The sequence below is a fragment of the Orycteropus afer genome, unplaced genomic scaffold (assembly GCF_000298275.1).
Source record: "Orycteropus afer afer isolate SDZICR_OR568_19922 unplaced genomic scaffold, OryAfe1.0 scaffold00416, whole genome shotgun sequence".
NCBI classification, from domain to species: Eukaryota; Metazoa; Chordata; class Mammalia; order Tubulidentata; family Orycteropodidae; genus Orycteropus; species Orycteropus afer.
In genome coordinates, this window is record NW_006922003.1 from 2,588,430 (window position 1) to 2,600,636 (window position 12,207).

General features: G+C 36.3%; 2 protein-coding genes across 2 annotated transcripts in view; one reads left to right on the plus strand and one right to left on the minus strand.

Moving 5' to 3' along the window:
- The window catches only part of CUNH12orf29 (chromosome unknown C12orf29 homolog), a 22,644-nt gene extending 20,113 nt beyond the window's left edge, over positions 1–2,531 (plus strand). The window contains 2 exon segments of the mRNA XM_007953811.1: positions 665–834; positions 2,343–2,531. Coding sequence (XP_007952002.1) covers positions 665–834; positions 2,343–2,531 — 359 coding nt within the window.
- Positions 2,532–3,273: 742 nt separating this feature from the next.
- CEP290 (centrosomal protein 290) overlaps positions 3,274–12,207 on the minus strand; it is a 145,070-nt gene continuing 136,136 nt past the window's right edge. The window contains exons 50-53 of the mRNA XM_042782692.1: positions 8,689–8,762; positions 7,638–7,732; positions 4,494–4,573; positions 3,274–3,504 (exon numbers count right to left, since the gene is read on the minus strand). Coding sequence (XP_042638626.1) covers positions 3,274–3,504; positions 4,494–4,573; positions 7,638–7,732; positions 8,689–8,762 — 480 coding nt within the window. The remainder of the gene's footprint in view (positions 3,505–4,493; positions 4,574–7,637; positions 7,733–8,688; positions 8,763–12,207) is intronic.

The following is a 12,207-nucleotide window of genomic DNA, read 5'->3' on the forward strand; positions in this document are numbered from 1 at the left end:
CTTCCTTCCGAGGAGTGGCTGGTGGGTTTGAACCGCCAGCCTTCTGGTTAGCAGTCAAGTGCCTTAGCCACTATGCTACCAGAGCTCCTACACTTTGATTAGTCCTTCACAAAAAAGAAAAAAGTGTTTGCTTTTGATGTACTTTCGATCCAGTTAGGGGGGTTAAAAGAAACAGTTGGCAATAAATTGCTTATCAAAACATACGCTACAATGAAGGGAGTGCGAATCCTGAGAGTACTAAAGAGTAGATTGATGACGGATGAGAAGGTAGACCAGTGGAGTAGCACTAATCCTATACAGAGTCCACAAGTTGATTGATTGGCAGGTGTAAAGAAGCTAAAATAGTAACTATATAATTCATCAGACTTGTGTCAGGGCTGTCAGACAAAAATTCAGTGATAGTAAATATTGAGGCTTAGTAGTCCATACCTGTGGAATGGGTCATAGGCAATATGTAAATGAAATAGGTATGTCTGTGTTCCCATAAAACTTTTTATAAAATCGATTTGGCTAGATTTGGCCCACAGGTATGCAAGTACATGAAAGCACAATTTGGAATTAATGGGATAAGGTGCTATTTTTCAGTCGGAGAGAGAAATTTTCTCATTCTCTTTGAAGAGGTCTTTAGAATAAGTATAGCTAACTGGTAAATTTTATCACTTAGGGTTAGGAAGCAAGAAGCATCCATTACATCTTCTTATTCCACATGGAGCATTTCAAGTAAGAAATCTGCCTACACTGAAGCACAATGATCTGTTGTCCTGGTTCGAAGGTTGCAGAGAGGGTAAAATTGAAGGAATAGTATGGCATTGCAATGATGGCTGTTTAATCAAGGTAATGGCAGGAAAAAAAAAAACTTGTGGGATTATATTGTTTAATATTCTTGCATCAAATTAGAAATGGCACTAAAATTCTATCAAAGAATTGCAGTGATTCTGATTTGTAAGAAATTTAATTTCATCTCCCATGCCACCATTCTTTATATGCAAAAATGTTTTCCAATATGCTTTCTATGGGGCACTGGTCTAGATATGCATCTTAATATTAAGAATTGCACATCTTAGTATTAAGAGTTGCATGATTAAAATCTCTAGAAAATTCTGCATACTACAACCCTCTTGGGAGGTTCATGTTGCACCTTAGTGCTCTCCGAGAGCCTGCACAGTTTAACTGTGCAGCATTGCTCTCAGCTTACTACTTTTAGAGTCTACTGAATGAATAGAGATAACAGTTGATAAATAAAGAATAAATTATATATTTTTGCCCTTTACACCTGTCTCCTATACTTGTCTATTTAACTTCACTGATAAGTGAAATCCATAATGTTCAAACTGGATCTAGTCATATTAACCCCCTGACTTCACACCATTCACTGAAGCTGGAGCTTGGATAAAATTTTTATCTGTTTTTATTACTTCATACATCCCATTGTCTGTTCTTAAAGATTTCGATATATTGAATCTGTCTACTTCTCCCCATCCAATTGGCTATTACTTTATTTTAGGCAAAGATTCATGTTTGAATGAACTGTATCACTCACATAAACATTATCTTTCACTTTTACTCTTGTCCTGTCCATTCTTTACAGGTCACTGAGAAAGACATGTCCTTGCATAAAACTTAAGTGACACTGAGATTGTTCATATCTGGCCCTTCCTTAACTTGGCAGAACTGCCCTCCCCACACACACACATCTCTACATTGTGTATGTTTTGACCATACTTACCTAATCACAGTAAGAGCAAAAAACACCACCATTCATTCTTCAGTCTTGAGGTCTATTACATGATACTCCTTTCGTTTGAATGTCTCTCACTCAGATTTTCAACTGCTAGCTCCTGAACATAGAAACATGCTATCATTCATTTAATTTTTATGAGCTCCTGATGATGTTCCTGGCATATTCCAGTTGCTGGAAATAGAGAGTCAGCAGGAAAAGGTCTGCCTTTTTGAAGCTTACATTCTAATTGGGAAAATAGTAAAAAGTAAACATGTAATGTGTCAGGAGGAGAACCACTATGGGGAAAATAATAAAGGGTAGGATAAGAGACTTATATACATGTGGCAGGCAATATATATTCACTGCCATCAAGTGGATTCATAGTGACCCTATGGGACAAAGTAAATCTGCTCCATAGGGTTTCCAAGGCTGTACATCTTCACTGAAGCTGATTGCCTTCATCCTTCTCCTGCTGGTTGGCTCAAACCCCTACCTTTTGGTTAGCAGCCTTAACCAGTGTGCCAGTAGAGCTGCTTTGGCAGATAACAGGCACTCAAAGTAAAGTAGGTGAATAAAGATAGTATCTGTAGGTTATAGCTAATACCCTTTTTTCTCTTTCCAGGTCCATCGCCATCATCTTGGCTTACATTGGCCAATTCCAGACACTTACATGAATTCAAAACCAGTTATTATCAATATGGACCTGAACAAATATGACTATGCCTTTGATTCTAAAAGTTTGTTTAATTATTTTTCAAAAATACATAATCAGAAATTTGGTAGACTCAAAGATACAATGTTTGATGTATAAATGGAAATATAATTAAGCTTTACGTTGTATTTGAATCTTATATATTCTGAATGTTTAGAAGGTAAAAAATACCTCAAGCTTCCTGTTGTTCAGTGTTGAATTACCAGTACGTTCTCCAGTGTTTAAAAAAAATGAATTTTCTAGTTGCAGATGTCTATTCAAACTTTTGTTCCAAATCAGTGGCTGATTTTAAACTCTAGACTTAAAAATGTAAATTACAGTCAGCTACCAAGCTTGTTCAAAGGCTGTTTGTATCCACTATGGCTGGGTTGTCATATAAAGACAACAATTAAGGCAATAATTATGGATCATTTATTTTTAAAATAAAATAGTTAAAGTGTAATTTATTCTTTATAGACATTTAACAAGATAAGGCTCATCCTCATTACCTATATATATTTTGAATTCAAGAATCTTAGCACATATAAATATATAACTATATATAAAAACCCCAATTTTAAATGTTAAAATGTTATATCTTTTTTAATAACTTAAAACATGAGTGTATGTAGCAAGTCACCACAGCTCACTGCCTATCTGGTTAATCATAACTTAATCTAAATTCTTCAAAAATATACTTTCCTACTAAGTTAAGAATTTCACATTTTATTTACTAAAATTACAATTTGAGTAAAAGGTACAATAAAATAAGGAGAAGGACATTCTGCAGTTGAGAGACTGGCTTAACTGCCAGATGGAATTTTAACTTACAAAGTTAATATATTATTTATATAAGTGGCCATTAATAAATGGGGAAATTAACAGGACTTTCCTCTTCATCTTCATATTGTTCAGAAGCATCTGTAAGACTAGTTAATTCAACTCCAAACTGTTCTGAAAGTTTTTTTAATTTTTCTTCTAAGAGAATATTTTTTTTTACTTCTTCTTTGTAATTATACTTCAGGTCTTCAATTTCTTCAAAAAATGAAGGATCAAAGTTTTCCAGTTCTTTTTTCAGCTTTTTTATTTGCTCCTAATAGAAACATTATCATTAAAAGGTTCATAGGAATATAATACATTTTCTAGATTTAAAAACTAGAGGTTTAATTATAAACATGAGAGTTAAGGCAACCTGAATAAAATCAAATGTAGTTATAAAAGCAGAAGTATATTCTTAACGTTTTGTTAATAAGACATCATTGGTTTATTACTTGTCAAAAAGTATTTCTTCTACAGGTTAAGTTCTCCTTGGTTAAAATTTGTCAATTTTTTTAGATTATGGTGGAACCTAATCTTTCTTCACAAGCCTATTAGGTGCTCTCAGTGAGGCAATCAGAAACACTTGGCTATTCATAGCATGGAAGCTATTTTGGTTAAAAGTTTTGGTTTAAGCTTCATTTATACTTTGTTTACAAGTATATTAAATTTCAATGATCACCTTGTAAATATATTTATTATTAGGGCAACTGTAGGGCTTCTGTGTAAGTACAAGTTAGGCATCTGAGTAAAGGGATAATTTGAAGTTTAAAGACTAGTCGAATAGCCAGAGATCGCTAGCTAACTGTAATATTCATGCCCTTTTGTTCTGTTTACAAAGTGTTAAAAGCAGTAAGAAAGTTCATTTCAAAAATTTCAAAAGGTACTAAAAAAAAAAAAAAAAAAATGCTCCCAATGGACCCAACACTTCAGTTAAGAAAATATTAAAATAATAAACTATTTTTGTGACAAAAAATAAACTTACTTTTGTCTTTTCTATTTGTTTAATCTGAGTTTTTTTGTAGCTCGTTTAATATTTTTAACATGATTCTGTTAGTTGCCGTCAAGCTAGCTGCAACTCATAGCAACTCTCTACAACATAATGAACTTGCAATATCAAGACCAAATATTTTAAGTATAAAATTTAATTACCAGGAAGTTCTAGAATATATACTTAACACTAAGATGGCAATGATAAAAATAGCTTCAACAACTGTTTTCCCAAAACATTTATAGTTCTAGAATCAGATATAATTGAATAATTACCTTCAAATGCTGCTTTTCTAGGTCTGAAGTTTTGAGCTGTGTCTCTATATCTTTTACCTTTTCCTTTAGTTGATCAGTATCTGTCAAAGAAGTTATAAAGATGAGGGTCAACTTTCTCTGATTATGAGTGGGTTCAAGATGAACAATTTGTTTTAGGGAATAAGCAGGAAACTTAAGAAGCTTAGAACCCAGAAAATTGAGCATTTGATGCTGAAATATTTTTTGGGATATGAATACTGTATTTTGGCAATATCAGAATACAGAAAAGCATCTACTGTGTATTAAGGGAGCTCTAGTAGTGTAGTGCCTAAGGCATCTGACTGCTAACCAGAAGGCTGGAGGTTCATACCCACCAGCCACTCCTCAGAAGGAAGACTGGGCAATCTACTTCCGTAGAGATATCGCCTTGGAAACCCAAGGAGGGGTTACTATGAGTCGGAAATGACCGCTGTGAGTTTGGTTATTTTTGGTACTAGGTATTAAAAGTGTAGAGTCAGGTTAACATTTTACATAGAAGAAATTCATATTTTGCAGAAGAATTTGCTGGTACTGCACCTTAATAAAAGTAGACCATTGGGTAACCACTATAAGCCAACCATAAGCTGGTCAAATGTTTTGCTACCCATTATTACATTGGCTGTTCCAGTTAGGCAAATACATTTAGCATGCAATTACTATGCAAAACACTTAGCAGCAGAGTAAGGAATTCAAAGATGAGTAAGACATCATCCTAGTACTTTGGTAGAAAAATCAAAAGTACACAAATTTAGCACAAGAAACTTTGGTTAAATTTATTGGATTTTCCCCCTAGAAGTTGCATACTTCTGATTTTATGAGAGTCAAGAGGCAAATAAGATCTTTGCTTTAATGCCATCTTTGCTAAATAAGTCTTATCTACATTTGAATTAAAGATTACATATGCTGTGTCATGTGGTCTTATTTTGCAGCCATTGAGGAGTAACCTTTAAATAATGCTAAAGTTTAAGGAAAAAAGTGGGCAGAAAGTTTTCATGAATGGGTCAGCCATATGATCCTCTTTAGGGTGTCTTTGGAATGGTCCCCTGATAATAACTTGGAGACAGAAGGATGCAGAGGAGGAAAAGATAATTTTCTTACACTATTTTAAGGGATTAGAATAGGCAGAACCCATCTTTGGAAGGTAGAATAAACTACATTCCAAGGCCTCCCTGGTGTTTGTGGCAAGAGCTAATGAATTTTTAGAGTTGATGTCTTAATCAGTGTGATAATGATCCAGATTTGTACAAAATAAGACAGTAAAAGTATTACATATAGCATTTTCCCAGTGATCTTAACGACTATTTAGCTAGTACTTCAGACTTCATGAAAAGTTTTGGTTTGATTTTGAAAAGCCTTCACAATCTTTTGAAATATTATAAGTATCCTTATCTCCTTCACATAAAAAGAAAAAAAAAAAAACAACTACTGCCATGGAGCCGACTGTGACTCACAGCGACCCCTCCCCTTGGGTTTCCGAGGCGGTATCTCTACAGAAGTAGATTGCCCAACCTTCTTCTGAGGAGTGTCTGGTGAGTTTGAACTGTCAGCCCTCTGGTTAGCAGTCAAAACGCCTTAGGCACTACACCAAGCTCCCATGTTGTTGTTGTTATGTGCCGTCGAGTCGGCCCGGACTCATAGCGACCCCTCCTTGGGTTTCCGAGGCAGTATCACTACGGAAGTAGGATTGCCCAACCTTCCTTCCGAGGAGTGGCTGGTGGGTTTGAACCGCCAGCCTTCTGGTTAGCAGGCAAGTGTCTTAGCCACTATGCTACCAGAGCTCCCATAGGAGACAGAAAATTTGAGGATTCAGAAATTCTCTCTGAGGTAACAGGTTTAGAAATAGTAGAGAACTTGCCTAATACCAACACCAAAAATAGGTCTTTGATACAGTGTCTACCTAATAACACCATGTGGCTCTTAAAAGAGAGAGATGGGTCAATAAACATTTACATACACATACTTTAAGTCACCAGGAGGGGAGGCAGTGTCATACAGTGGTTAAGAGTAGGGAGTGGGGAGGTGTTTTGGAGTTTCAAGATGTACGTTTTGAATCCTGCCTCTGCTACTTTCTAGCTTTTATGACCTTGGGGATATGTTACTTTGAATCTGTTCTATCATGTGTAAAATGTAAACAATATTACCTACCACACAGGATTATAAGAAATTACAGAGTGTTTGTAAAGCATTTAGCATAGTGTCTGGTACAACTGATAAGACAGCCTTAATACAAAGTAGCAGTAAGACTAGATGGATGCTAATTAAGCAAGTTACATGAAATATTTAAAGACTGTTCAAATGTAAAGTGGTATATTCTTTAGGAGAAGAATTTGGCATTTCCATCAGATTATCAAATAATAGCATGATTAGAGTAAGAGGTTTACCATAGTATTTTAATAGTAGAAACCTGGAAACAAACTAAATGTCCATCAAAAGAAATTATTCAGTTTGGCATACTGATGCAATAATATACTCTGGAATTATTAAAAGAGAGATCTGCATGTACAGATTCCCATCTATAAATTGTTAAAAGTTGAAAAAGCTACAAATACGTATACCTCAATGAATCCAAGTTTACATGACCCTCCCAAAAATGCATGTATGTACATATATACAAAATAATGTGTGTGTGTGTGTGTGTGTAGTATACATATGCACATAAGAAATAGGGAGTGGTTAGTAATTATTTCTGAAGGGAAATGGGAGTAGAAAGATTTTACTTTGTAAAAGGAGAGAAGAATGTGGGCAAGGTTTATTTGTTTATATTTTTAAAATCAATAACCACAAAATGACAATTAGTAATATTTAGAAGAAATTCTTCAGAGGGCTTAGAAAAGTGTATACTTAGAAACTGGAAACAACAGACCTAGTATTCATTACTTAATATTGTTTCTTGATAAAATCTGTTAATACCCAGATGGAACAAGAGTAGAAAAAACACTTGGCTTACTTGTTACTCTATAGACAAAGGGCCCACAGGGAATATTTTTGTTGCAGGGAGAAAAAAACAGTGCTAAAACGGATTGATTTTATAGTAAGACAGTTAGCAGAGTCTTTGAACAATGGGAAAAAAAAGGCAAACCCTAATTTTGAAATGTGGGTTAGTTAACTGTGTATGAAATACATTACCAGGTATAGAGCTTTCATTGCCACTTTGGTCTCTGTTACCTTCTATCTGGTGCATTAATTCTGCTTTTTCTTTTTCCAGCTGTATATTAGCCAATCTAGAACACAATAATACATTAAAGAAGAAGGAAAAAAAAGACATCACAATGTACATGGACATTTCTTACGGACTAGTGACGTACAGTGCTTAGAACTTGCTAATATTTATAAAGGCACAAATTTACTCATTTTTACTCTCAATGCTTCAATGAACCATTCTGAGAGTATGAAATAAAAATTCTTATCTTTTTTTTTCTTTTTCAATTTTTTTTATTGTGATTTGGGTGAAAGTTTACAGAGCAAATTCACCTTCCATACAGCAGTTCATAATACACTTTGCCTCATGACATTGACAGTTTCCCACAATGCAACAGCTCCCCTCCCACTTCTTCCCCATAGTTACCTCTTTCCTGTGTCCATCCCCCCGTGCACTCTTGCCCCCTGAGCTATGTCCCTGTGCATACACAGCCCTTCTATTCGCCCATGATTGTTCTCTCCAAGGAGTGTATCTTCCTAGTTTAAATGTTCACCTCATATGCCTGTCTTTGGTTTGGCTGGAAGCCACAGGGGCCATAGTCTTAGTGGTTCCATCAGGCTCTATCAGACCAGCAAGCCTGGTCTCTCTTTCCCCCTCCTTCCCCCCAAAAAAATTTATTTCTTAATATCTAATATGATGTTATTTCAAAGTAAGTTTTCTATAGAAGGAGCCTAATGAAAATAGGTTACACTGACTCCTGGAATTAGAACCCCCACTTCCTTCATTAGCATTTTCCCTGGGAAAATTAACATTTAATACATTCTGTGCTATTACAAAAGTGGAAATACTAGGATTGGGGTTAGAGTTTTTTCACTATTGATTTTGAAGACTGGCACTAAACCACTTGCCATTGAATCAGTAAAACAAGAGTTTATTAAGCAGTGTAGTTGAAAAATCCTAGTTCCCAGCTGTAGCAAACATGGTTGCATTAGAAAGAAAAAAAAAAAAAAACCTAATCACATGAGCATAGAATAGTACCTCAGAACTTGGAGCTCTCGGTTAAGGCCTTGTTCTGTCTTCGCACCTTCAGGGACATGTTTGAGAATCTCAATCTTTGGACACAATGAAAAATTAGAAGATACATGGAAATTTGAGGTTTTATAAAGAGCCACATTTTCAATAAAGCATAATATTAAAAAGTGAGTTTTCAGAAGCACACAAGGCTTACCATTAACAACCAGCAATCAAACTCCTAGCTACTACCTAACCAAATTGAAAATTTCAGCCTGCACGAGCATCTGCAGATGACTGTTTAGTTGGTTTATTCATGATTGCTAAAAACTGTACACAACCAAGAAATGAATAGGTGAATGGATAAACTATTATAACATCCATGTAACATTGTATTATTGAGCAATCAAGCTATGAAAAGGCATGGGGAACCTATGAAGTGGAAACGACTCATTGGAATTTAACTACAAAGTGAAAGAAACCAGTCTGAAAAAGCTACATACTATATGATTCCAACTGTAGTGACATTCTGAAAAAGGTCAAAAAAATCAGTGGTTGCTAGGAGTTGAGGGATAGATGGAGAGGGATGAATAGGTGAAGCACAGTTTAGGGCAGTGAAACGTCTACATAATGTTGTAATGGTTAATAGAATTATGCACAGGAGAAAGATGTGGCAGTCTCTTTCTATAGAGATTTAAAGCCTTGGAAACCTTATGAGGCAGTTATCTTCTGTCCTACAGGTTGCTATTGAGTCGGAATCACTTGACGGCAGTGGGTTTGGTTTTGGAATATATTATGCATTTATCAAAAACTAGAATTATACAACACAAAGAGTGAACTCTATATAATATGGCCTTTAGCTAGTAACGTGTCAGTATTGGTTCATCAATTTTAACATGTACCACATAACTGCAACATGTTAGCAACAGGAGAAACTACAGGGGAGAGAAGGTATTTAAGAAAAATCTGTACTTCTAATAATGAATTAAAAGCATACGTAAATTCTGACAGTGTTTTTATTCACCATTCATTCAAAAATTATTTACTACTATGTGCCATATTTCTGTATAAAGAAGAACTGACATAAGGATTGGAGGAAGACTCATTAACCACCTGAGTTACGCAGAGGACACAACTTTGCTTGCTGAAAGTGAGGATGACTTGAAACACTTACTGATGATTATTGAAGACTATAGTCTGTAGTGTGGAGTACGCTTCAATATAAATAAAACATAAATCCTCACAATGGGACCAATAAGCACTATCATAATAAATGGAGAAAAGATTGATGTTGTTGAAGACTTCATATTACATGATTCTACAATCAACACCAAGCAGTAGTCAAGATATCAAAAGACATATAGCATTGGGCAAATCTGCTGCAAGAGATCTCTTTCAAGTGCTGAAGAGCAAAGACGTTTCCCTGAAGACTAAGGTACACTTGACACAAGCCATGGTATTTTCAGTCGCCTCATATGCATGTTGAGAGCTGGACAATGAAAAAGGAAGACTGAAGAAGAATCGATGCTTTTGAGTTGTGGTGGCGGCAAAGAATGAAAGTACCATGGACTACTGGAAGAAGTAACAAGTCAGTCCTGGAAGAATGCAGCCGGAATGCTCCTTGGATGCGAGAATGGCCAGACTTCATCTCACCTACTTTGGTCCTGTTGTAAGAAGGGTGCATTCCTTGGAGAAGGATATCATGCTTGGTAAAGTGCACGGCAATGAAAAAGGAGAATGCCCTCAACAAGATGGATTGACACAGTGGCTCCAACAATGGGCCCAGGTATAGCAAAGATTGTGGGGCTGGCACAGGACCAGGCAGTATTTCGTTCGGCTGTACATGAGGTCTCTATGAGTCAGAGACGATTCAATGGCACCTAACAACAAAAAAACATGCCAGGCATTGTCTACATGCTAAGGATCGAGTAGTGAATAAAACAGGGGAAGTTCCTTCTTGCATGCTCTTTATTTTTGGTGAAGGAAGATAAACAATGAACACTGTTGTGATGCAATGTAATGTGCTAATTAGTACCAAACAGGAGGAAGAACTATAAAACTAATCCAGGGTAGAAGGATAGAGAGAAATGGAGATGTTATGTACTGGTTAGGTAGGACTTGTGTGAGGAGCCTGCATTTAATTTGAGATGAGAAGTGAGGGAGGGAGCTATGAGAATATTTGGGTGAATTTGCTTTGTTTGGGACCATTGAATTTGTTCTGACCCAGAAAACCCTCTGCACAACAGTGAAACACTGCCACATCCTGTGCCATCCTCACAACTGTTGTGCCACTGTGTTACCATCCATCTTGTTGAGGATCTTCCCTTTTTTTGCTGACTTTCTACCAGGTATGACACCATTCTCCAGGGACTAGTCCCTTCAGAGAACATGGCCAAGTACAAGAGATGAAGTCTGCCCATTCTCACTTCTAAGGGGCATTCCAGCTATATTTCTTCAAGACAGATTTATTCGTTCTGCTGGCAGTCTGTGGTATATTCAATACTTTTTTGCTAACCCCACAATTCAAACACATCAATTCTTGTGCTGTTTTCCTTATTAATTGTCCAGCTTTCATATGCTACATCTATTGAAAATATCATGGGATGGGACAGGTGCATCTTAGTCTTAAAAGGGACATCTTTGCTCTTTAACACTTTAAAAAGATCATTTGCTGCAGATTTTCTCAGTGCAATACATTTATTTCTTGACTGCTGCTTCCATGGGCATTGACTGTGGTTTCAAGTAAAATGAAAAACTTGACAACTTCAAACTTTTCTCCATTTATCACGATGTTGCTTACTGGTCCAGCTGTGAGAGTTTTCTTTCTTTCTTTTTTTTTTTTTCCCCCAGTATATTGAGGTGTGGTCTACTAAAGACTGTGGTCTTTAATTTCTCCATCAGTACGTACTTCACTTAACAGCAATCAAGGTTGTATCATCTGCACATCACAGGTTGTTAATCAGTTCCTCCAATCTTGATGTTGCATTGGTCTTCATATAGTCCAGCTTCTAGGATGACTTACTGAGCATGCAGGTTGGGTAAATATAGTAAAAGAATACAACCCTGACACACACCTTCCCTGATTTTAAACCAAGGAAACAAGTACAAGGGCCCTGAAGCATGAGTGAGTTTGATTGGTTGAAAGGGTTGAATAAAAGCCAATATGGCTAAACCATTATGAATGAGGGGGGTGGTGGTAGAAGAGGAGTCTGTAAGGAAACCAGTTGCCAGACAATTTAGGTTCTTTTATTATTATTATTATTTATTGTGATTTGGGTGAAGATTTACAGAGCTTTTCGCTTTCCATACAGCATTTCACATATACTTTGTCACATGTCATTCACCACAGTTTACCACAATGCAACAGCTCCCCTCCCACTTCCTCCGCATAGTTACCTGTTCCCAGTGTCGATCCCTCCATACTCTCCTGCACCCTGAGCTCTGTCTCTGTGCATAAGCAGCCCTCCCTTCTCCCATGATTGTTCTCTCCAGGGCATGTGTCTACTTGAGGTAAATGTTTAACTCACATGCCTGTACTTTGTTTGG